Raw genomic sequence first — 26561 nt, forward strand, 5'->3', positions numbered from 1 at the left:
TCAAAAAAAGTGACTTACGACCATTTCCCACACTTAAAACCATTGCAGCATCCCCATGGTCGCATAATCCAAATTCAGATGCTTGGTAACTGGTTTATATTTATGACGGTTGCAGTATCCAGAGGTCACGTGATTCCCTTTTGTGTCCTTCTGACCAGGAAAGTCAATGGGGGAAGCCAGATTCGCTTAACGACCATGTTATTAACTTAACAAACTCAATGATTCCCTTAACAACTGCAGCAAGGAAAGTCGTAAAATGGGGCAAAACTCACTTAACAAGTGTTTCACTTGGCAGCATAAATTTTGGGCTCAATTATGGTCGTAACTCGAGGACTACCTGTAAACTGTGTTTCCACAGAAGGAGGTTTTCCTTGGAAGGCTTTGTTAAAGTTGCAAAGCTGGAAAGATGCCAAAGGTTGTTCATTTGTTTGAGAACCTAGAATTTCTTTTACTTTCTTTCAATTTTTTTTTTTTTAAGGAGGAAGGGTTTCACTACAGGTAGTCCTCGACTTACAGCAATTCATTTAGTGACCATCTGAAGCAGGGGTGGGTTCTATTACTACCGGTTCACAACGGGGCCGCGCATAAGCCATTTTCATGGTGTCAGTGTCAGTGGGCGGAGCCTCCCACCGGTTTTACTATACAACCGGTGCGAACCGGGGGGGTGGGGGGGGCAACCCACCACTGATCTGAAGTTACAACAGCACTGAAAAAAAGTGACTTACGACATTTCACACTTACAATCGGTGCAACGTCCCCATGGTCATTTAATCAAAGTTCAGATGCTTGGCAACTGACTCCTATTTATGACGGTCCGGGGATCATGTGATCCCCTTTTGTGACCTTCTGACAAGCAAAGTCAAGGGGGAAGCCAAGATTCGCTTAACAACCAGGTGACTTAACTTAACAACTGCAGCGATTCGCTTAACAACCGGTAGCAAGAAAGGTTGTAAAATGGGCCAAAAACTCATTTGATCCAATGTCTCCCTTAGCGTCAGAACTTTTGGGCTCAACTGTGGTCGTACGTCGAGGACTACCTGTATAAACCTGGTGCCTCTTTAGGCAGACCCCTTAGCAACCTGGGTGGATTGGTGTAGAAAGAAATTGCAAACCCTCATTCGCAAAATCTTCGGCTGCTAAGGAACTAAGGGACTACATTCAGATGTCAGCCGTTCCCCCCAAATTGGCCCAGTAGCCAATTTATGTTGCTGCACATAAAGAGTCTTTCACACATAAGAGAGTCCACCGCAGAAGACAACTCGTAAAGTCAAATAAATAAATAAAACAATTTGAAAACCACTGACACATTATGAACCAGGAATAATGCCACATCTAACTCATGGTTTTCAACATGGGGGTCCACAACACGACGTAACACAGGGGATTAAAATTCTTACTTCCCAGCGCCCCCCCCCCCCCCCAAAATCCAGGTGAAACCTTTTCAAACTCCCCCCTTTGCCCCTTCTTCCAAATCCCTTAGAAATACCTTCATTTTAAAGTCTAACCTGTTTGGATGTGACGTCGGGAGCATAAACTGGAATTCCACCACGCAGGTGTTGTCTTTCAACTGGCGATGTTGGACGCTGTTCAGCTCGTAGGCGATGTATGCCCTCCGAACATACACCTGGGGTGGAAAAGGAAACATGTCTGAAGGGCGCGTTGGGTGTTCAAACATCCTGTTCCTCGATGGAGGGTTAGACCCAGCTTAAGAGCACATCAGTTGTAATGGCATCTAGCAGAGGTCTCCAAATTTGGCCATTTTTAAGACTTGTGGATTTCAACTCCCAGAATTCCAGCTGGGGAATTCTGGGAGTTGAAGTCCAGAAGTCTTACAATGGCCAAGTTTGGAAATCCCTGGTATATAGGGATGACCTTGAAGGATGGTGGAGGGGTGGGGGGGGGAAGGATTGCTGGCTAAGGAACAGTCAGATGAGAGAGAGTGTAGCCCACAGCTAGACAGTAGACAGGGCAAGAGGAACATTAGGGACCCTCCCTAGTTGATCAGGCTGTATAGGGGACGGTGGGAGATTTGAATTTTTAGAGTTGCAAGGTTTTGTTAACTTAGCCTTACAATACAGGTAGTCTTCAACATACAACAATTCATTTAGTGACCGTTCAATGGCACCGGAAAAAGTAACTCATGCCAGTGGTGGGTTTCAAAATTTTTTACTACCAGTTCTGTAGGCGTGGCTTGATGGCCGTGGCTTGGTGGCCGTGGCAAGGGAAGGATACTGTAAAATCTCCATTCCCTCCCCACTCCAGGGGAAGGTTACTGCAAAATCCCCATTCCCTCCTGATCAGCTGGGACTCCGGAGGCAGAGAATAGATGGGGGCGGGGCCAGTCAGAGGTGGTATTTACCGGTTCTCCTAACTACTCAAAATTTCCGCTACTGGTTCTCCAGAACTGGTCAGAACCTGCTGAAACCCACCTCTGCTCATGACCGTTTTTCACACATGTGACCGTTGCTGCATCCCCATGGTCATGTGATCAAAATTTGGACTTCGGTAAGTGCCTCATATTTATGATGGTTGCAAGGTCATGTGATAACCTCTGTTGGATTACAACAGGCCTGTCAAACTGGCAGCCGGCGAGCCGGATGCGTCACAAGCAGGCCACACCCACCCTGGCTCTGCAAAGGCAAAAATGTGGTGATACGTCATGCGAAGCGATCGAATTGGACACCTGTGGAGTAGAAGACTTCCAAGGTCCATCCCAACTCTGTTATTGTTAGTTTTTGTTAATTTGGGTCTGCCCGCTCCTAATCCAGCCCTTTAACCCCCTACTACAGGGAGTGCTCGACTTACATCAGTTCATTTAGTTACAACGGCACTGAAAAATGATTCATTTAATAACCATTCAAAGTTACAACGGCACTGAAAAGAGAGACTTGTGACACTTGCAGCATCCCCCATGGTCAAGTGATCAAAATTCAGACGTTTAGCAACCGATTCGTATTTATGACGGTTGCCGTGTCCCGGGGATCTTGTGCTCCCTGTTTGCGACCTTCCGACGAGCAAAGTCAACGGGGAAGCCAGATTCACTTAACAACTGGATGACTCACTTAACAACTGCGGTGATTCACTTAACCATGGTGGCAGGAAAGGTCGTAAAATGGAGCAAAATTCACTTAACCAATGTCTCACTTAGCAAATGACGTTTTGGGCTCAATGGTGGTCATAAGTCGAGGACTACCTGTACGGCAGTTCTCATTAAGCATGATGTCTTCACAAGTGAAGGCAACAGTCAGCTATTTCAACAGCCAATATCTTTGCCCCCCTTGAGAGTTTTTTGGCTCCCGTTTGAGGGCCTTCCAGTCAGCCGTACATCTTGTGCCAGCTGGCCCCGTGGCTGTGTGCCGTACGAAGAAAAGCAGACAAAGGGGAAGACTTCTTCACACCTCAGCTACTGAGCCTAGAGAACCTGCTGTTAAAAGACGTGGTGATGACAGCCGAGAGGTGGAGTGTGACAAAAGAGGGAAAGGTGATTTGAGAATCAGCCTGAGCAGTGAGATTCTAGTCACTAATTTAATGCTGAGCCGCCTTGAACCCTGTATCCCCGTCACACGCTTCCTTCTCCCCCGCCCCCCTTAATTTCATTGTGTCGCACCAAGAGGTCACCTCTGAAAAGATCTCGGGTTGCTTCAAGGGCAGTGATGCCCGGATAAATCCTTTCAGGGAGACAAAAGTACTTTCCTTACATTTTATAAGCTTCTGGTTTTTGTCGATCAGACATCTACAGGCCATAATATGTTATTTTTCTAGGGATTAAGGCATCCGGCTAGAAACTAGGAGATTGAGAGTTCTAGTTCCGCTTTAGGCATGAAAGCCAGCTGTATGACTTTGGTCCAATCCAGAGGTGGGTTTCAGCAGGTTCTGACCAGTTCTGGAGAACCGGCAGCGGGAATTTTGAGTAGTTCGGAGAACCGGTAGTAAAAATTCTAACCTGCCCTGCCCCCATCTATTCTCTGCCTCCCAAGTCCCAGCTGATCAGGAGGAAATGGGGATTTTACAGTATCCTTCCCCTGGAGTGGGGAGGGGATGGAGATTTCACAGTATCCTTCCCCTGCCATACCCACCAAGCCATGCCATGCCATACCACGCCCACCAAGCCACACCCACAGAACCAGTAGTAAAAAATTTTGAAACCCATCACTGGTCTAATCACCAGGAGACTGTGAGTTTGAGTCCCGCCTTAGGCATGAAAGACAGCTGTATGACTTTGGACCAATCACCAGGAGACTGTGAGTTTGAGTCCCGCCTTAGGCATGAAAGACAGCTGTATGACTTTGGACCAATCACCAGGAGACTGTGAGTTTGAGTCCCGCCTTAGGCATGAAAGACAGCTGTATGACTTTGGACCAATCACCAGGAGACTGTGAATTTGAGTCCCGCCTTAAGCATGAAAGCCAGCTGTATGACTTTGGACCAATCACCAGGAGACTGTGAGTTTGAGTCCCGCCTTAGGCATGAAAGACAGCTGTATGACTTTGGACCAATCACCAGGAGACTGTGAGTTTGAGTCCCGCCTTAGGCATGAAAGACAGCTGTATGACTTTGGACCAATCACCAGGAGACTGTGAGTTTGAGTCCCGCCTTAGGCATGAAAGCCAGCTGTATGACTTTGGTCCAATCACCAGGAGACTGTGAATTTGAGTCCCGCCTTAAGCATGAAAGCCAGCTGTATGACTTTGGACCAATCACCAGGAGACTGTGAGTTTGAGTCCCGCCTTAGGCATGAAAGCCAGCTGTATGACTTTGGACCAATCACCAGGAGACTGTGAGTTTGAGTCCCGCCTTAGGCATGAAAGCCAGCTGTATGACTTTGGTCCAATCACCAGGAGACTGTGAATTTGAGTCCCGCCTTAAGCATGAAAGCCAGCTGTATGACTTTGGACCAATCACCAGGAGACTGTGAGTTTGAGTCCCGCCTTAGGCATGAAAGACAGCTGTATGACTTTGGACCAATCACCAGGAGACTGTGAGTTTGAGTCCCGCCTTAGGCATGAAAGACAGCTGTATGACTTTGGACCAATCACCAGGAGACTGTGAGTTTGAGTCCCGCCTTAGGCATGAAAGACAGCTGTATGACTTTGGACCAATCACCAGGAGACTGTGAGTTTGAGTCCCGCCTTAGGCATGAAAGACAGCTGTATGACTTTGGACCAATCACCAGGAGACTGTGAGTTTGAGTTCCGCCTTAGGCATGAAAGACAGCTGTATGACTTTGGACCAATCACCAGGAGACTGTGAGTTTGAGTCCCGCCTTAGGCATGAAAGACAGCTGTATGACTTTGGACCAATCACCAGGAGACTGAAAGTTCTAGTCCAGCCTTAGGCATAAAAACCGGCTAGTTGATTTTGAGCCAATCACCAGGAGACAATGAGTTCGAGTCCTGCCTTAGGCATGAAAGCCAGCTGGGAAACTTTGGACCAGTTCAGCCCAACCTACCTTCCTACCTCATTGGGTGGGAAATAGGAGAAGGAAGGAATATTAGGTATGATCGCCACCTTGATTTATTTATAAAAATAATAAAGGCAGGATTAAATGCTGACTTTGTAAACCACTTAGAGAGGACTGTAAAGCACTATGAAGCTGTACATAAATCTAAGTGCTATTGCTATGGCTATTGCAGGCTAACTCTGCCCACTGCCAGGAGTTCGATCCTGACCAGCTCAAGGTTGACTCAGTGTTCCATCCTTCTGAGGTGGGTAAAATGAGGACCCAGATTGTTGGGGGGGGGGGGCATAGGCTGACTCTGTAAACTGCTTAGAGAGGGCTGTATAAAGCACTGTGAAGCAGTATATAAGTCGAAGTGCTATTGCTACTCACCTCCAGAGCTGCCATTCGCACCACCTGGTTGCTGTGGTAGAAGAAGTTGGGGAGCACATCGAAGATGGAAGTCTCGGAAAGGATAAGTTTCTAGGGGAGAGGAAAAGAGAAGATACGTTTTTTCTCCTTTTAACCACAGAATTTCAATTTATTTTTTTTTCTGCCTCAAAACCAGTGGCTGGGCCAACTGTTCACATAAGAAACGGCACAAGCAGATATAAAGGTTTTTCTTACGATCTTGTAAATGTTTGTTTATAGCGATAATCCTCAACTCACAACCATTTGAAGCTACAAGGGCACTGACTTACAACCTTTCCTCGTACTTACAACCGTTACAGCATCCCTAGGATCACCTGATCAGAATTGGGGAGCTTGGCAACTGGCATGCATCTACAACAGTTGCAGCATCCTGGGGTTGTTTGTGATCTTCCCAGCTGGCTCCAGACAAGGAAAGTCAATGGGGAAGCCAGATTGGCTTAAGGACTGTACGATTCACTTAAGAACTGGAGGGATTCACTTAACAACCGTGAACAAAGTGATGGTAAAATCGGATGTGACTCACTTAACATTGTTTAGCAATGAAAATTCTGTTCCCAACTGTGGTCATAAGTCGAGGACTGCTTTATGTAAGCAAACATTTGCTTGTTTGTTTTTAAAAAAAAAAAACCGTATATAATTCATTTTTGCTGCCAAGCCCTAGGAGATATGTGTTGTGGTCTGCCAGCAGCCTGCGGAGCTGGCAGTGGAGTCGGACAGCGATGAGGCTGAGGAAGAACATGGGCCAGTCCTGGAGGCTGGGGAAGGCCCAGATGAGGGCTCTGCATCGGAGGCAGAGATGGGGCCAGGGCCATCGGGGAGTGATGTGCAGACTTCGGAGCCTCCAGAGGCTGACAGCAGAGAGGCAGAGAAACAGGAGGAGCCTGTTCCTAGTGCACGTATGAGAAGAGCTGCCAGAAGGCAGGAGCAGATAAAGCAGAGAGGACGACTCGGGAGTAGGGCCAAGAGATGATTGGCCCCTCCCATAAGGCTTAAAAGACCAGCAACGGCTCTTGGCCTCTTTGCCGGAAAACAACCGTTGAGAGATTTGCTTCGTGTTTGGATGTATTTCTTTCTTGTCAGCATCTTCTGTTCCTGAACTGTTGCCAAGAAAAGCCTTTGGCAGTTTGCCTAATTATCCCAAGGTCAGAAATAAACTGAAGAATGATGTTTTGAGAAATTTGCTTTCGTTTAATTTGGAATACGTTAATTCTCAGCTGTGGGGGCAATAAGATGACTTTGTATAAAAAAGAACACCACTTGGGGGGGGCGAAAGCCCTACTAAGCAGATATATACAAAAGTATGAAGGCTATTGCTTAACACATTATAAGCCGCCCTGAGTCTCCGGAGAAGGGCGGCATATAAATTGAACTAATAAATAAATAAATAAAATAGCCATAAGTGGGAAGAGATAGAAGAATAGTAATACAGTCTTAGTAAACAGTTTGACAGTGTTGAGGGAATTATTTGTTTAGCAGAGTGACGGAGTTCAGGAAAAAACTGTCCTTGTGTCTAATTGTTCTGGTGTGCAGTGCTCTATAGCATCGTTTTGAGGGTAGGATTTGAAACAGTTTACATCCAGGATGTGAGGGGTCTGTAAATATTTTCATAGCCCTTTTTTTGACTCATGCAGTATACAGGTCCTCAATGGAAGGCAGGTTGGTAGTAATTGTTTTAGTGAACTAAGCGAACTGTTGTAAGTTGAGTATACCTGTATACCTTTTTTTACCTGTAGGATTTCTGAAAAATAATCACAAAAATGCTTGATTTTTACAATTCGACCCAAAGCTCCATCATCTTCCTTACCTGCAGATTCTCGATGCAGAACTGGTGTCCGTACATGTCGATGGCCGAGAGGAAGATGGATTCCACCTGATTGTGACGGAGTTCATAGGAAGGCAGGTGGGAAGCAATGAGCACCTAAAGCAGGAAACAAAAAGTTGCAGGTTGTACGAACGTTACTCAGGGACTGGAAAGTGTGAAACTGAGGAATTTCAAAGTTGGGATTCAGGATCAGGCCTGGTTTTAATTCAAAGCCTTTATGGTCATTGTACATCATGTATACAAAACGAAACTGGTTTAGCCTGTACTGGTGCAGTCCAAACAAGAATACAAGACAACATGAATAATTTAAAGAATAATAAAGCTATGGGGTGGCACAGAAGGCCTTGGGGAAGATATTTGGATGTCACGGGGTGTCTATTCCTGCAAAGATTAGAATTGTACAGGTAGCAGCCCAACTTCCCAAGCCAAAAGTTGGACTTTTGAAGAAGCAACATTGAAAGAGTATTGATGCTTTTGAACTTTAGCGCTGGGAGAAGATTCTTGGATAGCCAAAAAAGAAAAGAAATGGATTTTCAAACAAATGAACCCATGAGCGCAAATAACCAGGCTCAAATTGTCCTACCTTGGACACATTATACAAAAATCTAGGTGCCTCATTTCTTCGGCCTCTAATTACAGGTAGCCCTCAATTTATTACCCTCATCAAGCCCAAAATTTCTGTTGTAAATTTCTGTTGCAACCGTCGTAAAGGTCAGTCAGTTGCCAAACATCTGAATTTTGATCATGGCACCATGGGGATGTTGCAATGGTCACAAGTCACTTTATTCAGTGCCGCTGTAATTTCGAGCGGTCACTAAATGAACTATTGTAAATCAAGGACTACCTACATCAGGATTAAAAAAAAAAACACGAAAATGCACGTTTCCCTCCTTTTCTTTTTCTTTCCTTCTTTTTTTCCCCTGCTTTCCAATTTCTAGAATGGAAACGAAAAGAACGACGGGATTTTTTTTTTTAAAAAAGGAAGCTTCCACCGGGGTAGAATTATTGAGAGACAATTAGATTCATCTCTTTCCCCGCATCCACGCTATTTTAATTATACAGAAAAGTCGCTAGCAGTGGAGAGCTCTCCAGGTACAGAGTTGGCATTTAAATTGGAATGCGAAAGGGGGAAGTTAAGAAAGGGGCAGGGGGAAAAAAACACACAAATCAAGGTTTTATTTGAATCTGGAAAAGAAAGGAAAAATTCAACCGCCCCGGGGGGAGCCATTAACGAAGACCGCTGCTTCTTCTTACAGTGAGTTGGGGTTTTCTTGCCGAAGTCGAAGCAATATGTTTTGTCTTCTGCTCCTGTGATTTGTACTACCTGTTTCCCTGAAAATAAGACCCTGTCTTATATTTTTGCCACCCAAAAAAAGGCACCAGGTCTTATTTTCAGGGGATGTCATCCACTAACTCACGACACTTGAAAATGCATCCTTTTCGCTGTCAGAGGCCTTCAGGAACTTCTTCTGCAGCTGGCGAAGCCAACAAGGCTTTCCTGAAGGCAGTGGTGGGATTCAAATAATTTAACAACCGGTTCTCTGCCCTAATGATTTCTTCCAACAACCAGTTCGCCAAACTGCTCAGAAAGTTAACAACCGGTTCTCCCGAAGTGGTGCGAACTGGCTGAATCCCACCACTGCCTGAAGGCCTCTGCAGCCGATTACAGAGCTCCGGATCGATCTGCAGAAGAAATAGGCCGGCGAGGCAAGTGTCGGGATGTGCAAGGCTTGGCTGCAACTGTCCAAAGGTAAGTAGTAAGGCAGCTCCACCACCACATCCCGATCCCAGCTTAATTTTTACTCATGTACCCTGGAGTGGACGGGGTCTTAATTAGGGCTTATTTGGGGGGTAGGGCTTATATTGGGCACATGTGTAAAAATCAAGCTAGGGCTTACTTTCGGGGTAGGTCATATTTTCGGGGAAACATCGTATGTCTTTCAGACCAGTCCCAGGGCACACAGGTTGCCAGTTGGGTGCCAGAAAATGACATTGGGCGAAATAGGACACAGTGTTGTGGCTCCGTTACCTGAGCCTGTGTCATCGGCAGGAGAGGACTCCGAGAGTGAAGGAGAGGAGTTGGCAAGGCCTCCCTCTCCAGGACCCTCCTCTTTGGCAATGCCTTCGGTGTCCGCCGAAGGGCAAGAGATAGGGCCGGGGCCAAGCACGTCCACGCAGCCACAGGTGGACAGTGATGAGAGTAATGAGTCTTGGCTGGATCCTCGACAGCGTCGCAGAGATAAGCGCGCGCAACAGAAGAAAAGGCGTGTCAGAGATTAGGCTGAGTCACTGGACCACACCCCACAGGGTATAAAAGGGAGCGTGGTGGCATCAAGCCTTGTGACGAACAAAGCTGAAAGCTTCCACGCCATTCTGCATTGCCGGACTTTTGCTATAGACTTTGCTGGATTATATTTGGACTTAATTCACTCTGTAATTATTGAACATTTTACTTTGATGTACCAGAAGCAGAGAGAAGTTATCTCTTCCCTTCATGAGTAATAAACTCTTGGCAGGCAGCCACTAGGTTGCTGCCAAGTTCCATTATCATAAGGAAAAGGATTTTGTCGGCTGGTTTGGTATTTAACTCTTGGACGTCTGTTGGTGTGTGTGTGTGTGGGACGGGGACAGAACACACTGCCCCAGAGAAACAAGGGGGAAGTTGAGTAATTGAATCTCTTCATCAGATGCTCCTGAGCATGAGATGTTCTTTTCCTACTGTCCTAACTTAAGGTCATCAGGCCACCAGGCTATAGAGCCACAAGAAACTTATGGGACGATCAGGAGAAGGGATGTGACAACAATTGATTTACAACCATGCGTTCAAAGTTAAAACAGCACTGAAAAAAAGTGACTCATGGCTGTTTTCACACTTATGGCCGTCTCAGCATCTCCATGGTGACATCATCAAAATTCAGACGCTTGGTATTTCAAGACATGGGATAAATTTTATGATTGGTTAGAAAAGAAATATGAATAAGGATATAGAAATAAAATAGATAGAGAATAGATGGGAGAAAACAATTAGAAAAACAGATACCCAGATGATGTCAAGTAAAAGGAGAAAGGGGAGGGGGGGCTAAAAGGGAAAAAGTGAGATATTATAAAAATGTACACAAATGATGAAATAAAAATAAATAATAATTGAATAAGAAATTGAAATGAGAATAAAGATAATTAGAAAATCGGGGCTGCTCGAATACCACTTTAGATTAAACTTTAAAGGGAAACAACAGGAGAGAGGGGAAGGAGTAGAGAGAGAGGGAGGAAGGGAGAAGAGAGGAGAGGAGAGGAGAGGAGAGGAGAAAGAAGAAAGGGAAAAGGAGAGGAAGAAAAGGGAGGGGAAAGAGGAGTAGAGGAGAAGGTTAGAAGTGGGGAAGAAGAGAGGAGTGGGGGAAGAGAAGGGGAAGTAGGAAAGAGAAGGAGAGAAAGAACGAAGGAAGTAGGAGGAGAGAGAGGAAGGAAGAGAAGGGGAGGAGAAGAAGAAAGGTTGGAGTAAAGGTAAAGGGTAAAAGAGCAGCCCCGAAAAAGTAAAAATTAAAAATGAAAGTTAAAAGAAAGGATGAATGAAAAATGATGGAAATGACTGTACATGTAAATGTGTTTATGAGAAATAAAAATAAAAAACTTTATTAAAAAAAAATTCAAACGCTTGGCAACTGATTCATATTTATGACGGTTGTTGTGTCTCGGGATCATGGGATCACGTTTTGTGACCTTCTGATAAGCAAAAGTCAACGGGGAAGCCAGATTCACTTAACAACCATGTTATTAAACTTAACAGCTGCAGGGTTAGGGTTTAACTGCTGTTAAGCAACTGGACTTTGTTTTTCTTTGAAGACATTTCGCTTCTCATCCAAGAAGCTTCTTCAGCTCTGACTGGATGGTGGGGAATGGAAGCGAAATGTCTTCAAAGAAAAAGAAGAAAGTACAGTTACCTCCTAAAAAAGCACCTTCAGGAGAATTATGATCTGGATGACTGAGAACCTCCATAGACATTCACCCTTATTTATCTGTTACCTGGCGGGCTCGTAAGGCCACTCTGGCGTTGGTGGTCTTACTCAATTGGGTCAGTTCCGTCAGAATGTTGATCAGCTCATCCGTCAATGTTGGATCTCGGCCACACAACTGATCCTACCAAGAAAACAAAGAAACTCTTAATAACGAAAGAAGATTAACAAAATAGAAATAAATACATATATAGATAGATAGATATAAGCATAGATACTATAAGTAATATTACCATTGGACTGTACTTGACTATAGATTAAAATATATAGAGTGACAAGTGTATAGAGTGTTAAGGGATAACTATGAGGATAACGGTTATTAACGAAGACGTACAAGATTATGTATATTTAAAAGAGACTACATTGTATAATTATGAGAATAATGGTTATAATCATGGTATATAATACTATGTATACTTAACAGAGACTTGATACAGACAGTACACTCTCGTTGCAAAAATGGAAACATGATGTAAAATAAAGGAAAATGTATAATAAAAAACAATATATATAATTTATATAATATATATAAAAAGAAAAAGAAAACAAAGAAACTCTTGTTTTCACTAAAGGAATTTGAAAGCCAGATTCACTTAACAACTGCCATGATTAATAATGGTGGCAAGGAAGGTTGTAAGATGGGGGGGCAAAACTCACTTAACCGCTGTCTTGCTCTAACAACAGAAATTTGGGGCTCAACTGTGGTCGTAAGTGGAGGAATAGCTGTAAGTCACTCCAATAGAAGTGACTCTAGATTCAATCTGTAGCAGCTCTTCCACCAGACTTATGGAAAACGGCAGTGGTTCCTGCTGGAAAGCCCTCAGAAGGACTATAGAGGTGGACCACCCCAAAATGGAAAAGCAGTTTAAAACCCCATCCTGGCAAGAAGGATTCACCAACACAGATACCCCAAAAAATGCAAGGCGCGCAGCAGCGTTCCCCAGCTTTCAGCCTGCCCCGATCGGCAAAGGCGGTGTGCGAAGCCTCTGACGTGTTCTTTGACAAGGCCTAACGCCTCTCCAGCACCCCCATGTAATTACACACTTGAGTGACTGGACTCTGAAGAAAATTGAAGGCCTGAGCTGCGAACAGCTGCCATTTTTTCTCTCCATCATGCCGGCATGATTACTTGAGAAATGAACAGCCTCAGCTCAAAGCTACTCCAGAATTCTCAGAGGAAATATGGCTCCGTGTTCAAATAATGAGATTCTTAAGGCAAGCGTTACTTACAATCACATGGCAAGGAAAAAAAAGAGGAAAGGAAAGGAAAGGAAAGGAAAGGAAAGGAAAGGAAAGGAAAGGAAAGGAAAGGAAAGGAAAGGAAAGGAAAGGAAAGGAAAGGAAAGGAAAGGAAAGGAAGAAAGCATGGGAAGGAAACAGAGAAGAATAAAAAGAAGGGAAAGGAAAAGAGAAGGAGGAGAGCAGAGCAGAGCAGAGCATGGGAAGGAAATAGAGAAGAATAAAAAGAAGGGAAAGGAAAAGAGGAGGAGAGGACAGCATGAGAAGGAAATAGAGAATAAAAAGAAGGCAAAGAAAAAGAGAAGGAGGAGAGGAGAGAGCATGGGAAGGAAACAGAGAATAAAAAGAAGGGAAAGAAAAAGAGAAAGAGGAGAGAGCATGGGAAGGAAATAAAGAAGAATAAAAAAAGAGAAATAAAAAGAGAAGAAGGAAGAGAGGAGAGAGGAGGGGAGGGGGAAAGCATGGGAAGGAAACAGACAAGAATAAAAAAGAAGGGAAAGAAAAAAGAGAAGAAGGAAAAGAGAGGAGAGGAGAGGGGAAGAGAGGAGAGGGAAGGCGAATGAGGAAAGGGGGAAAGGGGGATGGGAGGAAGACTGGAAGAAGGGAAGAAGGTGAAGGGAGTGTGTGTGTGTGTGTGTGTGTGTGTGTGTAAGAAAGAGAGAGATCTTCATTTTGCACGGATTAGTATTTAAGTAAGACCATAGCGGTATGTATAGCCATCACGTATTGGCTGTTGTAAGATACGTGTTTGCCCGCAAGAAGAAAAAACAGTCTCTTGTTTAAAGTTTTAGCTGGGCAAATCCATTTCTACCAAATGCACCACATCTTGAGCAAAAAGAGAGAAAAAGATGCAGAAGAGGCTTGGGAAGCTCAACTCTATCAATTAGCATCTTTGAACGCATGACGCAGACAGTGATGTGATGGAGGCCATCAATCCCGGGGTTAACTCTCCCACAGGCTACATAAATAAGGCATTTTTCTTCAGCTCAACTATATTTTAAAAATACCGGGCGTAGACCAATATTTTTTACTCCCCCAGGTCATAGGAAAAGGGAGAGGCATTATCTGCTTTTGTCCTTTTAGTTGAAAAAAATGGGATTGGAGATTTGAAGGACATCAGTGGCCAACCCAGAAGAGTTGCCTCAGCATCTCTGGTCCAATGTTTAAATGAGACATTCTGAGGCAAAATAAAGAGATTATTATCAGACCTCAAGAATGGCGGATGGCTGCGATTGGTGAATTTTAGGGGGAAGGCATAAAGAATGCAAAACGAGGACCAAGTCTGGCTATCCAGTTTGAAAAGGTTAATGCTATTAAAACAGCTGCTTAACACACAGTTGTAATATGCAGGTGATACTCTAAACCAGGGGTCTCCAACCTTGGCAACTGTAAGCCTGGAGGACTTCAACTCCCAGAATTCCCCAGTCCTCCAGGCTTACAGTTGCCAAGGTTGGAGGCCCCTGCTCTAAATAATTGTTCTTCCATAGGGAAAACAGTTCAATATTTTGAAGGGGAAGCCAAATTTCTCCCCCTTTCGTCTTTTCAAAATGGAGAATTTTGTCTTTCGCATCTCAAATTGTCTTTTGATATATCTTTGCGGATTGTGCTGATCCATGTATTCCACAGCAGTGTTTTTTTCCAATCTCGGCAAGTTTAAGATGGGTGGACTCCAACTACCAGAATGCCTCAGACAGCAACCAAGATGTTTGGACTTCAACTCCCAGAATTCCCAGGCAGCAACTTCAAGATGTGTGGATGTCAACTCCCAGGGATTTTGCCTGGGGAATTCTGGGAGTTGAAGTCCACACATCTTAAAGGGGCTGAAGTTGAGAAACACTGACCTACAACTTTGTTATTATTTTTATTTAGCAGAGTGCATAATAATGTGTATAAACATTCTTCTAGGCCCAAACAGGTAGAAACAGTACTAAATTGCTGACACATAAAGAGTATTCTCCGAAGAAATCTATTCCATTCCCCTTTCCAGTGACCACTGATCATATTTAGTCCTAGTTGTGGCATTTTAAAACAATAGTAGTGACAAGAATGCCCGTAGGTGAATTGGGTGGCATACAAGTTTGATAAATAGATAGATATCACTCCATCACTGGAGGGTTTTGGCTGAAATGAGGTCGGATCTCCACCCTGAGCAGCAGGTTGGACTAGAAGGCCTCCAAGGTCCCTTCCAACTCTATATTTCTGCTATTCTGTTTGTTCTGACCTAGGCTCCCTTAACAGGCAGGAATTGGTCCCGGCAAAACCTCTTTTATTTACACGATTGTGAATTCCGTTCATTCACAGTCAGCAAGGCCTGTCCAAACAGTTTTCAAAGGAATATTTCTCAACACATCTTAACTCGCTTGGCAAGCTGCCACGTAACTCGTTTCCAAACACAGTACAAGGCCAAACTTGGCACAGAGTCTCTCAGAGTCACGGAATGAACAAATTGTTTCCTGCAAAAGCCCACTCCCTGTTCGCTCCTCTTTTATTTTCTATGGGAGGGGCCAATCACCTCCAAGGTGTGGCTTTACTCCCGAGTCGACCCTGCTTTCTGAGTTGTTCTTGTCTTCTGGCAGCTCTGTGCATACGCACACTGGGAACGGGCTCCAGCTGTTCCTCTGCCTCACTGCCGTCTAGTTCCCTCTCTGCCTCCAACGCAGAGCCGTCATCAGAGCTTTCCCCAGCCTCCAGGACTGGCCCAAGTTCCTCCCCAACCTCCTCACTGTCCGACTCTGCTGCCAGCGGCCACGACACTGTTAAATAAACATATGTAGATTCCAACTTCCAGAATTCTGGCTGAGGAATTCTGTGAATTGAAGTCCACCCATGTTCAAGCTGTTGAGATTGAGTGCCAAATGGTAGGCCTGCTCTAGTATCAGCAGTTCCGCCCCACGGCTTTAAATCTGAAATGAGTCATTACTACAGATCGATCATACCCTTTTTAAAACTCCTAGGTACAACTCTCGGTTATATTTCAAATGGTTTGCTAAAGAGCGTGAAAGAAATTGTGCCCGAGAGCTTCACTTACAATGAGCATTGTCACAAGGAGGTTCTTCTTGGTCACCTGGGCGTGGGAAAAGATGTAGTTGAGCACAGTGTTCATATCGCTTTTGTTCTCCTCTCGAAGAGCAAAGACGCACTTATCATAGTGACCTGCAATCAAAAAGCCAAATATGACATATATTAAATAAGAGATGATTGATTATAAGAAGGGTGGCGTGATGGTTAAGATGCTGGTGTGAGCATTCTGAGTGTTGTGGCCTGCCAGTGGCCAGTGGAGCTGGCAGCAGAGTGTTGTGACCCAGGCCCAAGTAAGTAGTAGGAAAATCAGTCAGTGAAAAAACAAACAAACTTTATTTGAACACTGAGAATTACTTCATTCCCAGCGTCGTTCAACTAAATTAAAGCAAATTCCTCCCAACACAAATTCCTCAGTCCTATCGCAAACCTTGGCCCAATTAGGCAAACTGCCAAAGGCCTTTCTTGGCAAACGTTCAGAAGTCACAGATACAAAAATAAATACAAGACGTAGACGAAGAAGAAGATGAAGCTATCAACGTTGTTTTCCGGCAAAGTCCAAATGTCGTTGCTGGTCTGTTTTAAGCCTTACGGGAGGGGCCAATCATCTCTTGGCCTTACTCCCGAGTTGTCCTCTTTGCTTGAGCTGCTCTTGCCTTCTGGCAATTCTTCTCATGTGTGCATTAGGAACAGGCTCCTCCTCTTCTGTCTCTCTACTGTCAGCCTCTGGAGGCTCTGCACCTAACTCCCCGATGGCCCTGGCCCCTTCTCTGCCTCTGACACAGAGCCCTCAACCGGGCCTTCCCCAGCCTCCAGGACTGGCCCATGTTCTTCTTCAGCCTCATCACTGTCCGACTCTGCTGCCAACTCCGCAGGCTGCTGGCGGACCACAACACAGAATTAAACAGTGAGGAGGTTGGGAAAGAACTTGGGCCAGTTCTGGAGGCTGGGGAAAGCTCAGATGAGGGCTTTGTGTCAGAGGCAGAGAGGGAGCTAGACAGCACTGAGGCAGAGGAACAGCTGGAGCCTGTTCCCAATGTGCGCATGTGCAGAACTGCCAGAAGACAAGAACAACTAAGAAAGCAGGGTCGATTTGGGAGTAAAGCCACACCTTGGAGGTGATTGGCCCCTCCCATAGGAATCAAAAGAGGAACAAATGGGGAAGGGGCTTTTGCAGGAAACAATTTGTTCGTTCGGTTATTTCAAGAGTGGAAAGTTCTGTTTGTGACTATAAAAGATTCTGTGCCAAGTTTTGCCTTGCCGTGCATTTGAAAACCAGCTATCTGGCAGCTTTCCAAGCGAGATAAGGTTTGTGGATAAATGTTCCTCTGAAAGACTGTTTGCCAAGAGTTCGTATTCATGGCTCACGCAGACAGTATTGGAGAACTAACTGAAATGGGGTGGATGGGGAGGAGGCAGAGATGGATACATTAAATTGAAGCAAAAGCACTTGCAATGCTCTCGCAATGCTAATATGGAGAGGGAAGGGCTAACCATTCTAACGGCTGTTACCCCGGGTCAAGGGTAATGGGAAATCAGCTCTAAAAGCTATCCCACTAGACTACGGTTAACCAGCTTGCCTGACACCTCTGGTGAAAGTTAACCATCCTTTAGAAAAGAACAATTTGAGTTGGCAAAGCCTTTTTGGGCTTTGACATCCCAGTACAAGGCTGCCATCTGGTGGCCTGACTGATTACAGCAGTGATTCTCAACCTTGGTAGCTTGAAGATGGGTGGACTTCAATTCCCAGAATCCCCCAGCCAGCAGCGCTGGCTGGGGGATTCTGGGAGTTGAAGTCCACCCATCTTCAAGCTACAAAGGTTGAGAAACACTGGATTACAGCTTCTTCTTCCCTGTTGTCAATATCCCTCATGCCAACCACCCTTGTTCAAAAATTCAAAATCCTGAATTGAGATGACCCACCGTGTTGGAACTGAGTTTCCACCTTGAGGTACTGCCGAAGCAAATCCATCACGACTGCCTTCATGTGACCTCGGATGCCACTTCGGTATCTGTAAGAGACCCCCTCTGATGAAAAGACTGAAGCAGATAAGCTTCGACATCATGGTTGAATTGTAAACACGCTTCCAGGGTTCATCTAGAGCAGCGGTGTCAAACTCGATTTCATTGAGGGCTGCATCAGGGTTGTATTTGACTTCAGGGGGAGGGGGAAGCTCTGGTGGCTCAGCAGACTAATTAACATCCACTTACATCTGCTGCCTGCAATTACTGCAAGTTCAAATCTCACCAGGCTCAAGGTTGACTCAGCCTTCCATCCTTTCTAAGGTAGGTAAAATGAGGACCCAGATTATGGGGCCAATAAACTGACTTTGTATAAATATACAAAAGTATGAAGCCTATTGCTTAACGCATTGTAAGCCGCCCTGAGTTTCCGGAGAAGGGCGGCATATAAATCAAATTTAAAAAAAAAAAATCACTCGTGTCGGGGGCACCTGTGTTGGCCTGGACGGGGCTGAGGGGATCTATTGTCTCCAGTGGAGGAAGGCCAGACCAGGGAGAGCGCCAAACCCTCGTCCTTCAGAGGGGCCTTGCCCATCTGCTGGTGGCCAAGTGATAAAGCAGAACTTTCCTTCCTTCCTCCCTTCTTTCCTCCCTCCCTCCCTTCCTTCCTTCCTTCCTTTCTTCCTTCCTTTTCTTTTTTGCTAGCTCTCTGCCAACAAAAACAGAGCCAACAAAAAATGGATGGCCTCCTGCAGCCCTTGGCCAGCAAAAACGGAGCTTGGAGGGGGGTGCGCAATCTCCCGGGCCCCGTTTTCAGCCACAACAGCCTCCTGCAGACCCCTGCCAGCGAAAACAGAGCCCAGAGTGGCTACATGTGCCCCTCCCCGGGGCCCGTTTTCAGCCACAATGGCCTCCTGCAGCCTTCTGCTAGCAAAAATGGAGCCCTGGGCAGGGGGGGACACAGGCACTGAGCCTGGGTGGGCCACACAGCCCCCTTCCCCAAGCTCCGTCTTCACAGTCTCCTGCAGCCCTCTGACTGTCCAGGCCAGTGGTGAAATCCAATTTTTTTTTACTACCGGTTCTGTGGGTGTGGCTTGATGGGCATGGCTTGGTGGGCGTGGCAGGGGAAGGGTACTGCAAAATCCCCATTCCCTCCCCACTCCTGGGAGAAGGATATTGCAAAATCTCCATTCCCACCCCACTCTGTGGCCAGCCAGAGGTGGTATTTGCCGGTTCTCCAAATTACTCAAAATTTCCGCTACCAGTTCTCCGAACTGCTCAAAATTGCCACTACCGGTTCTCCAGAACCTGTCAGAACCTGCTGGATTTCACTCCTGGTCCAGGTTGAAAACAGGGCCTGGGAGGACTGTGTGCAGCCCTCCCGAGCTCCATTTTCACTGGCAGAAGCACTATGGGCCAGTCCGCTGTTTCCAGGGTGGCCCCGTGAGCCAGACCTAAGCACCCCGCGGGCTGAATCTGGCCCGCGGACCTTGAGTTTGACACCCCTGTCGTAGACCCAGTTGTAGGGCCTTAACTATTTATTAACGGGGTAGAGACTGGATTCTATCACAAAGCAGCCTATCGTTTGGTTTCCCCGTTCAGATTTTGCTAAGGATCACCTCTGTGATCACACTCACCTTTGAACCAGCTGCACAATACTCTGAGTGTTCATGAAGAAAACCTCACGCTCCGATTTGCGGTTTAAGGTGGCGGCGTGACTGTCCAGGATGTTGGCAATCTACAGGAAGAAAAGAAGCAAACTGGGATTGATACCCTCAAAGTTTTGGGCTTGACCGAAAAGGAGGAAAGGGGGGAATGGACATACAACAGACAGAATCCGACACCTCATGTCCAAATTTAGCACACGTGCCTTTCTTTTTCGAAAGAGCAAACTTCTAACTCCGTAAGGTTGCAAAAATTAGGCCGGCCTAATTTCTAAAATTAAAATCATGGACAGAGAAGATTTTGAGGAGAAAAAGTTTTGCTTGTTTGCTTATGACCTGCTTATACGTACAGGTAGTCCTTGACTTACGACAGATTGTTTAGTGACTGTTCAAAGTTATAACGGCAGTGAAAAAAGTAACTTGTGACTTCTTGCACTTACGACCGTTGCAGCATCCCCGTGGTTAACTCTTTTTATGACAGTTGAAGAATCCCGGGATCATATGATCCTAATTTGCGACCTTCTGACAAACAAAGCCAAGGGGGAAGCCAGATTCACTTAACAACCATGTTACTAACTGAACCACTTGACAACAGGGCAAGAAAAGTCATAAATTGGGGCAAAATGCACTTAACTGTCTTGCTGAACAAAAGAAATTTGGGGCTCAATTGTGGTCGTAAGGCGAGGACTACCTGTAGTCCTTGTTTATCAATATAATTGGGACGGGTGCCTCGACTGCTAAGTAAAGCGGTTGCTAAGTCAAACTGCAACTATGCTTATGATCCGATTTCAGATTTCCTTGTCACTCCTTGGCAAACCTGCTAGGCTCGCTAAATGAGGCAGTCACTAAACAAAGACTAGCTGTTCGGGAAATCCTCCTTTATTGACAGTAATTGGAGACTGGAAATGCCAGTACTAAGCAACACGGGAGTTTACTTCCATTTTCCAGGAAAAAAACCTCTCCACAGCAACAACGGATTCACTTAATGTCTACTGCATTTGTTTAACAGTGGTCGCAAAACAGATTGCAAAATCGGGCAGTTACCTAGTGATTATCCACTTTATAGCTATCACAATTTACGATCAAACATCAAGGGCACAATTATGGTTGTAAGTTGAGGACTACCTTTCTAGGACCACCCAGAAATTTTCATGGTGAGTCTGTTAAAATGGAGTCTCTGAATAATCTGGAATGTTTCTTCCCAAATTTCTTGCAAACTGAGCTACTTTCTTTGAGATTAGCAGCCAACAGCCTCACTTTCTTACCCTTCCTTGTTCAGGACTGCTCTCCCTTCCCTTCCTTCTCCCGGAATGAGACAATTCGCCACGGCCAAATCACCGCAGACAACTTGCAGTGGGACAATTCAACAATTCAATTTGATTATTTAAAATAATGAAAAGTGCATTTTAATTTTTGCCATTCCCATTTTGTTCTGGCCCTCCTTTTGTATCCTTTCTTTAACAATTGTATTCCAACATTTCTTTGACATTAGCGTTTGATTGTCCAGCGGCGAGTTGGCCCACACTGAATTGGCGACAGCGAGTTGGCCGCAGCAAATTGTCCTACCGTGTTTCTCCGAAAATAAGACCCTGGCGTATATATTTTTTGCCACCAAAAAAGGCACCAGGTCTTAATTTTGGGGAATGTCTTTTACTGACTCACCTTGCGGCAGCGGCACCAATGGCCCCGCCCAGCAGAAACCCACTGCTGGCCCACTTCTTCTGCGTCCGCTTGCCGCCACTTGTGTGCGTCACCCCCGGCCTCTGTTTTGCCATCAGAGACCTTCAGGAAAGGTCTCTGCAGCTGAGAAACAGGTTCCCGATTGACACATGTGGCACCTCCCGGCCTGGTTTCGCTGTCAGAGGCCTTCAGGAAAGGCATCTGCAGCCGAGAAACGAGCTCCGGATTGGAGCTGAAGGCCTCTGATGGCGAAATGGAGGCCGGGGTGATGCGCGCAAGTGGCCACAGAAGAAATAGGCCTGCAAGGCGAGGCAGGTGTCGTGCTGTGTGAGGCCTAGCTGCAATTGTCTGAATGTAAGTAGGGCTGCTCCACCCCCCTATCCTCACCCTAGCTTGAATTTTTTTACCCATGTGCCTCACCCCACCCCATGCAACCCAGAGTGGGTGGGGTCTTAACTAGGGCTTATTTTGGGGGTAGGGCTTATATATTGGGCACACATGTAAAAATCAAGCTAGGGCTTACTTTTGGGGTAGGTCATATTTTCAGGAAAACACAGTACCTAGATCCTTGATAGCGAACCTATGGCACGCGTGCCACCTATATTGGTGGGCATGCAAGTTCAGCTCTGGCATGTGCATGCTGATTTTTGGCCTTTCTGGGCCCACCGGAAGTAGGGAAACAGGCTGTTTCCTGCATCCAGAGGGCCTCCGGGGGTGTGGGGAAGGCCATTTTTGCCCTCCCCAGGCTCCTAGAAAGGCTCTGGAGCCTGGGGAAGAGCAAAAAAAACGGCTTTCTGGTGCGACCAGAAGTTGGCAAATGGGCCATTTCTGGCATCTGGAGGTCCTCCGGAAGGGTGGGGAAGGCCATTTTTGCTCTCCCCAAGCTCCTAGAAAGGCTCTGGAGCCTGGGGAGAGAGACAAACGGGCCTACCATGCCATCGTGTGCCAGGAGTGGGAGGCAGGGGATCGCGTGCGCATATGCGGGGGTGAGGCACATAGAATTATGGGTGTGGGCACGTGTGCACGCAACCCCCTCCTCTCCCCCCCCGCTCCTGGCACGCGATGGAAAAAAGGTTAGCCATCAGTGACCTAGATCCTCCTTCCTCGTCCTCCTCACCATCTCTTACAATCAAGGATATTATTCTTTCATCTAACCTCTTTCTAGTCAGTTTCATTTCCGTTTCAACCCAGATCACAGGCAAAACTTTCCTTACCTGTTGGCTGGGAAACTGGCAGAGGACAGATGTGATGTTACTTGCATACTGTGCCATTTCTTTTTTGATGGATTTTTCCACGTTGGGGGGGATCCGTCCAGAGACACTGGTCATGATATCCTGGAGCTCCAGGAGAGGCAAGGATGGATCCCGGAGAGTCTTCATTAAGCGTTCAACCCAGTTTTTCACCTGAGTTAGAGATGGAGTTGAAAGTAAGTCAAGATAACAGGTAAATGAGTTTGTTTTCGGGAGGGAGGGAGGGAGGGAGGGAGGAGTGAAAGAAACAAAGGGAGGGAGGGAGGGAGAAAGGGGAGAAGGAAGGAAGGAAGGAAGGAAGGAAAGAAGGAAGGAAGGAAGGAAGGAAAGAAGGAAGGAAGGAAGGAAGAGCAGCATTAATCTAGGGCAGTGTTTCTTAACCTTGGTAGCTTTCAAATGTATGCATTTCAACTCCCAGAATACCTCAGTTAGCATGCAGTATTCTGGAAGTTGGAGTCCACACATTTGAAACCTGCTAAGATTGAGAAACCCTGACTTTGGATAATGTTCTGCAGATGTGCTAGAACTAAACAATGCAAGGTTAATTGGGCTGGGAATTCTTTGGAGAAGTTCTAACACATCTGGAAGCCCACCAGGGTGGAAAGACTGGCATAAGGCATTAAGATAGCAATAGCACTTAGATTTTTATACCGCTTTACAGTGCTTTACAGCCCTCTCTAAGTGGTTTACAGAGTCAGCATATTGCCCCCCAACAATTTGAGTCCTCATTTTACCGAACTCGGAAGGATGGAAGGCTGAGTCAACCTTGAGCTGGTGAGACTCAAACTGCTGGCAGCGGGCAGAGTTAGCCTGTGCCATCATGGCTCTTAGACTATGGTTTATGCCAACACAAGGGGAAGAAAGAAAGCAACGGACGCTACCTTGGTGGTGAAATAGGGATCTGGAAGGCAGTATCCATTCATCACATTGAGTAGGTTGTCAAAGACATAATGGAAGATCCGGTGAAGCTTCTCACCCCGCATGGCTGTACTCTGGATCTGGGGCAAGGTTCCCAAATTGAGCTCAGCCTTGAGAGGACAAGAAAAACACAAGTCAGCCAGCGCTATGAGAGTTTTACCCATCCAATCATCTGCTTTATCTCAAAAGGGATCACTTTATCACTTTAGGAACCCCGAAGCCAGGCCTCCCACTCCCTGACACCTGTTGCGCCTCTGCCCAACTTCTTCTCTGGTTGTTTGGCGCATTGCGTTGGTGCCGCCACTTGTGGCAGGAGGGCGTGTGGTGTGTTACTCCACAAGCAGCAGCACCAGCATGAAGTACCACGCGGCCTCCTGCCCCAAGTGGCGGCATATTGCTGAGCACATTGTAAGCCGCCCTGAGTCTTCGGAGAAGGGCGGCATATAAATCAAATTTAAAAAAAAAAAAAAAAGAAGAATGGCAGTACCAGGGTGATGAGCTACACAGCCTTCTACCAAAAGTGGCAGCATTGGCGCGATGTGCCACATGATAGTTAAACCGCGAGTGGCCACCGAAATCAGGCAGTGGCACAAGAGATGTTGGGGCGTGGGAGGCCTGGCTGTAGCAGTCCTAAGATAAGCAGGTGCGGGGCACATGGGGCAGCTCCACCCTCTCATCTAGCTTGTTTTTTACGCATGCACCTCATGCCACCTCGTACAACCAGACAGTGGGACGGAGTGGGCAGGGTCTTAAATAGGGCTTATTTTTGGGGTAGGGCATATATTAGGCACAAACGTAAAAATCAAGCTACAGCTTATTTTCGAGATAGATCTTATTTTCAGGGAAACACGGCACGTATGATCTGGATTTGAAGTTCTGATGGCTGCCCCCCCACACACACACACTCACACACACACCAGCAGTCATATAACCCCATTTTGGTCACTCAACAACTATTTAAGGCTGTTTGCAGAGTCCTGCAGTCATGTATAATGTTTTTGCCGGAAACTAATTTTCAGCCAAAAATCACCTCACAGTAAACAATGGCTTTGTTTTACAGCCTTTCTTGCCACAGTTGTTAAGTGAATCACTTCAATTGTTCGGTTACCCTGTTTCCCCGAAAATAAGACATCCCCTGATAATAAGCCCAATTGGGCTTTTGAGCGCATGCGCTAAAATAAGCCTCCCCACGAAAATAAGTCCTCCCCAAAATATTTAAACGCAGATCTGGAAATCAGAAGAGATTTCCAAGAGGAAGCCCCATCTTGCTCCACACGTCCCAAAATAATAAGACGTCCCAAAAAATAAGGCCAAGCACTTATTGGGGTTCAAAAAAATTTAAGATAGTGTCTTATTTTCGGGGAAACACAGTAGTAACACGGTTGTGAAGTAAATCTGGCTTTCCCATTGAATTTGCTTGTCAAAAGATCATAATAGATGATCAAGTAATCCCGGGACACTGCAACCGTCGTAAGTATGAGTCAGTTGCCAAGCATCTGAATTTTGATCATGTGACCATGGGGATCCCGCAATGATTGTAAGCATGAAAAACAGTCCTAAGTCACTTTTTTTAATGCCATTATAACTACTAATGGTAACTAAATAAATGGATGAAAGTCAAGGACTACCTGTATAGTAATTGTGAGCTCAATTACGGTTGTAAGTCGAGCTACCTGTAGCCCAGGGGTGAAATGCTCCCGGTTCAGACCGGATCGCCTGATCCGGTAGCCAAGGAGGCGGGTGGCTCAGAGAACCAGTAACAAAAATCCCTGCCCCCCCCCCACACATTGCCCACCTGAGCTGCGCAATCATCAGAAGCTTTTTTTTATTATTTTTAGAAGCATTTTTTCTACAACCTCTTTGGCCGAAAAAATGCTTTTAAAAGTAAAAAAAAAAAAAGCCTCTGATGATCGGGCGGCTCAGCTGGGATCATCAGAGGCTTTTAAAAGCATTTTTTCTACAATCTCTTCGGCCAAAGAGGTTATAGAAAAAATGTTCTTTTTAAAAAAACAGAAAGCCTCTGCCGATCAGGCAAGTCAGCTGGGATCGTCAGAGGCTTTAAAAGCATTTTTTTTACAAAAAATGCTTTTTACAAAAATTTTTTTTTTTTACAAAAAATGGTTTTAAAAGTAAAAAAAAAAAAGTTGGCCACGCCCACTCAGTCATATTCCCCCCCACCAAGCCACGCCCACAGAACCAGTAGTAACAAATTTTACATTTCACCACTGCTGTAGCCCAATCCAAGAAAAATACAAAAAGTCTCCTATCAATTATGAGGCAAAACTAGGAGTCCCGAAAAGTATTCTGGTGGGCCACGTTGTTATTATTATTGTTAAATTTATTTGCCATCCATCTTGCCATGGGGTTACATACATATTACTGTATGAGAGGTGGCTCATACAGACCTTGGATCCATTTCTTTCATTTCCTCCATCATGACCAACAATTTTTGGGCCCAACAAGTAGCCCCAGCCCCTAGCTGGCCTTCCCCAATCTCTAAAAGCTAACCATGTTTAAGAGCTGGCTGGTGCTTGGATGAGAGACCACCAGGAGATCACAAAACTCTAGGTCAGAGTGGGAAAAAAAGTCCCTTCCCTTTCACCCCCACCCAGAAAGAAAACAACAGATGTCTCCAGAAGCCAAACCAATTTGTTTTTAGTTGAAATCTCTGTGAAGAGACAGCCCTTAGAATAGAACAACAGAGTTGGAAGGGACCTTGGAGGTCTTCTAGTCTTAAGACTAGCATCTGCTTAAGATTCTTAACTGATGAGCCAAATTGGGTTTAATTATTTTAAAATGCTTTATTTCACATTTTATATGTATGTTATTTATGACTGTTCACCGCCCTGAGTCCTTCGGGAGAAGGGCGGTATAAAAATTAAATAAATAAATAAATAAACCCCCTGCTTAGGCAGGAAACCCTACACCACTTCAGACAAATGGTGATCCAATCTCTTCTTAAAAACTTCCAGTGTTGGAGCATCCACAACTTCTGGAGGCAAGTAGTTCCACTGGTTAATCGTTCTCACTGCCAGGAAATTTCTCCTTAGTTCTAGGTTGCTTCTCTCCTTGATGAGTTGCTTCTTGTCCTGCCCATTGCTTCTTGTCCTGCCCTCAGGTGCTTTGGAG

At 45.6% G+C, this 26561-nt stretch overlaps 1 protein-coding gene across 2 annotated transcripts in view; it reads right to left on the reverse strand.

Moving 5' to 3' along the window:
* ACACA (acetyl-CoA carboxylase alpha) overlaps window positions 1–26561 on the reverse strand; it is a 252226-nt gene that overhangs the window by 164646 nt on the left and 61019 nt on the right. For both annotated transcript variants that reach the window (XM_070932018.1, XM_070932017.1), the window contains 9 exons: window positions 23396–23542; window positions 22479–22667; window positions 19558–19658; window positions 17882–17970; window positions 15969–16093; window positions 11712–11825; window positions 7674–7787; window positions 5831–5920; window positions 1506–1624 (listed from right to left, as the gene is read on the reverse strand). In XM_070932018.1, coding sequence (XP_070788119.1) covers window positions 1506–1624; window positions 5831–5920; window positions 7674–7787; window positions 11712–11825; window positions 15969–16093; window positions 17882–17970; window positions 19558–19658; window positions 22479–22667; window positions 23396–23542 — 1088 coding nt within the window. The remainder of the gene's footprint in view (window positions 1–1505; window positions 1625–5830; window positions 5921–7673; window positions 7788–11711; window positions 11826–15968; window positions 16094–17881; window positions 17971–19557; window positions 19659–22478; window positions 22668–23395; window positions 23543–26561) is intronic.

This window comes from Pituophis catenifer, unplaced genomic scaffold (genome assembly GCF_029215685.1).
Source record: "Pituophis catenifer annectens isolate HBS135680 unplaced genomic scaffold, rPitCat1.0.hap2 SCAF_1, whole genome shotgun sequence".
Taxonomy (NCBI): Eukaryota; Metazoa; Chordata; class Lepidosauria; order Squamata; family Colubridae; genus Pituophis; species Pituophis catenifer.